This window comes from Trematomus bernacchii, unplaced genomic scaffold (genome assembly GCF_902827165.1).
Source record: "Trematomus bernacchii unplaced genomic scaffold, fTreBer1.1, whole genome shotgun sequence".
Taxonomy (NCBI): domain Eukaryota; kingdom Metazoa; phylum Chordata; class Actinopteri; order Perciformes; family Nototheniidae; genus Trematomus; species Trematomus bernacchii.
Genome location: NW_022987979.1, coordinates 27,501 through 30,000, shown reverse-complemented (window position 1 = coordinate 30,000; position 2,500 = coordinate 27,501). Strand labels below are relative to the sequence as shown.

Sequence of the window (2,500 nt, the reverse complement as noted above, 5' to 3'; positions counted from 1 at the left end):
ACAGAACGCATGTAAATATCTTTCTCCAAATGAGGCATTGATGGGATCTGATAACAATCTGAAAACACTGAGGTGCTTGATGTAGTGAAGAGAACTATAGGTCTAAATAAACGAATGTTGCTGTCCTGTAACATCGGAGGTTTGTTCCCTGAGCTGAAGTTATCAAACATTAAATATCCATCAGACTCCAGATTATTTCAGTATTTTTTTAACTAAAAGAGGACTCGGGACAAAACCCTGGGGAACTCCACTATCTTGTTTTTAAGTTGATTAAATAATGGAAAGAGTGATCATTAGATGGATGTTGTTACCTTTTCTCCAGGAAAGCCCTGGTTTCCCTCGTTTCCGGGATAACCAATCACTCCAGGAAGTCCATCGTATCCAACGTAACCAAATTCACCCTGCAGACAAAAGCACAAGTGGATCTCATGAGGATAATGTCCTATTTCTGTGTTGGTCCCTGAAGGCAGCATCTCCTTGGTCCAATGGGATTTCTCCGTGTGATTTTGGATTATGTCAGAAAATAATCTCTGTGTCAAACAAACGTTTATGATACTTACACGTTTAGTTCAGCAGGATAATCTCCACATACTAACACCACTTTATGATTTCTGAAGTAAAGAGCTAATGTTGGGCTATAAAGGAACTACAGCACGGTCACATGACTTCACGTCAGCACCGCTAAACTAAAGGAGGCTAATGTTGGGCTATAAAGGAACTACAGCACAGTCACATGACTTCACGTCAGCACCGCTAAACTAAAGGTGGCTAATGTTGGGCTATAAAGGAACTACAGCACGGTCACATGACTTCACGTCACCACCGCTAAGCTAAAGGTGGCTAATGTTGGGCTATAAAGGAACTACAGCACGGTCACATGACTTCACGCCACCACCGCTAAGCTAAAGGAGGCTAATGTTGGGCTATAAAGGAACTACAGCACGGTCACATGACTTCACGCCACCACCGCTAAGCTAAAGGAGGCTAATGTTGGGCTTTAAAGGAACTACAGCACGGTCACATGACTTCACGTCACCACCGCTAAGCTAAAGGAGGCTAATGTTGGGCTATAAAGGAACTACAGCACGGTCACATGACTTCACGTCACCACCGCTAAGCTAAAGGAGGCTAATGTTGGGCTACAAATTAACTACAGCACGGTCACATGACTTCACGTCACCACCGCCAATGTCGTAGAACAAAACGTTAAAATCTCTCCGGTTTGTGTTAACCACAGAACTTATTTCAGGCTAACAACCAAAAACAAATTCAGAAAACCATTGACCTCCAGATCAGGGGACAGGAAGTGAGGAAATGCTGAGTCATGTCACGGTTTTAGGACTCATTCCTTCTCTGAACAGTTTTACTCAGGTGAAGTGAGGGGTCAGTTCCCCTGCTGTCCACACGGTGGCAGTACACCCAGGTACACTCAGGTACATCTTGGCTGTGTTCCAGGTTCCGGAGAGAGCAGACGGACGTTTCATGTTCACCCGAGAGGAACCAGCCTTTTTTATCCTTCCAAAACACACCTGAGATCACAGAGCTCGCACCTGGGTGGCCTTCAGACTTCAGACTCCACTGCACACTCAGATCTCAGCCTTTCTTTGAAATATCTTTCTTTAAATGTGGTCTTTTTATCATCTTCTCCTTTTGAGTTTGATTCTAATCCCCTATTGTACCTTTACCAAATAAAATTCCTGTTTTTCAACCTGTTTTCTGAAGCACCTTCACGTGGTGCGATACAAATACATGGATTGACGCTATAAAGAAAAACTATCAAATCTAAATTCTACAAAAACCTAAAATTGCTTCAAGCTGTGGTGAAAAAGGACTGAAATACTCCGTAACAAATAAAATAAATGCTGTAAAACCATCCCATCACCTCAGCTGGGAATTATCTCTGATAAAACTCACTGTTTACCTCAGTGGTTCTCAACTGGTGTAAACCCAAAAGTGGGTCGCGGACCCGTTTCGAGTGGGTCGCAGATGTGTGAGTGAAGAAAAAAGTCAAACTTTTATTTTGAAGGCCCGATGTTCTAACGCTGTGCATGCAGTATGCGTTGGACTGGAAGTACCGGAGACTTCTGTCACGTAGTGATCATCTTCTCAATGAAACATCTTTGCTGATGTTTTTTCGAGTCTTCTGGCCAATCAGAATCCAGATGGTTGCCGGAAGTCCCCACGGAGAATAACTTTGCGGTAGAACTATTCTTTATAACACATAATGAAATATGACCCCCGGTCTGATGACTGACAGGTCACAGAACAATGGGGGCTATCTACCCTTACCCACAAAGTAATTCACACAGACTCTCCTCTTTGCTCTTCTCTCTGTGAGGAGCAGCAAGATGTCAGAACTAAGTGAAAAACAAACAATGGCATCAAATATTATTAATATGTCGAGTAGTAATAGATTTATTTATTTTCTTCTCAGTGTACCAGAATGCGTAGTTTATATGTTAGTATGTATAGAAATCTCCTGGGGGAGAATCCCCCCAGA

At 42.8% G+C, this 2,500-nt stretch overlaps 1 protein-coding gene across 1 annotated transcript in view; it reads right to left on the bottom strand.

The window, feature by feature from the left end:
• LOC117471967 (collagen alpha-3(IV) chain-like) overlaps positions 1–2,500 on the bottom strand; it is a gene marked incomplete at its 3' end in the record, with an annotated part of 30,703 nt that overhangs the window by 19,771 nt on the left and 8,432 nt on the right. The window contains 1 exon segment of the mRNA XM_034117175.1: positions 312–401. Coding sequence (XP_033973066.1) covers positions 312–401 — 90 coding nt within the window.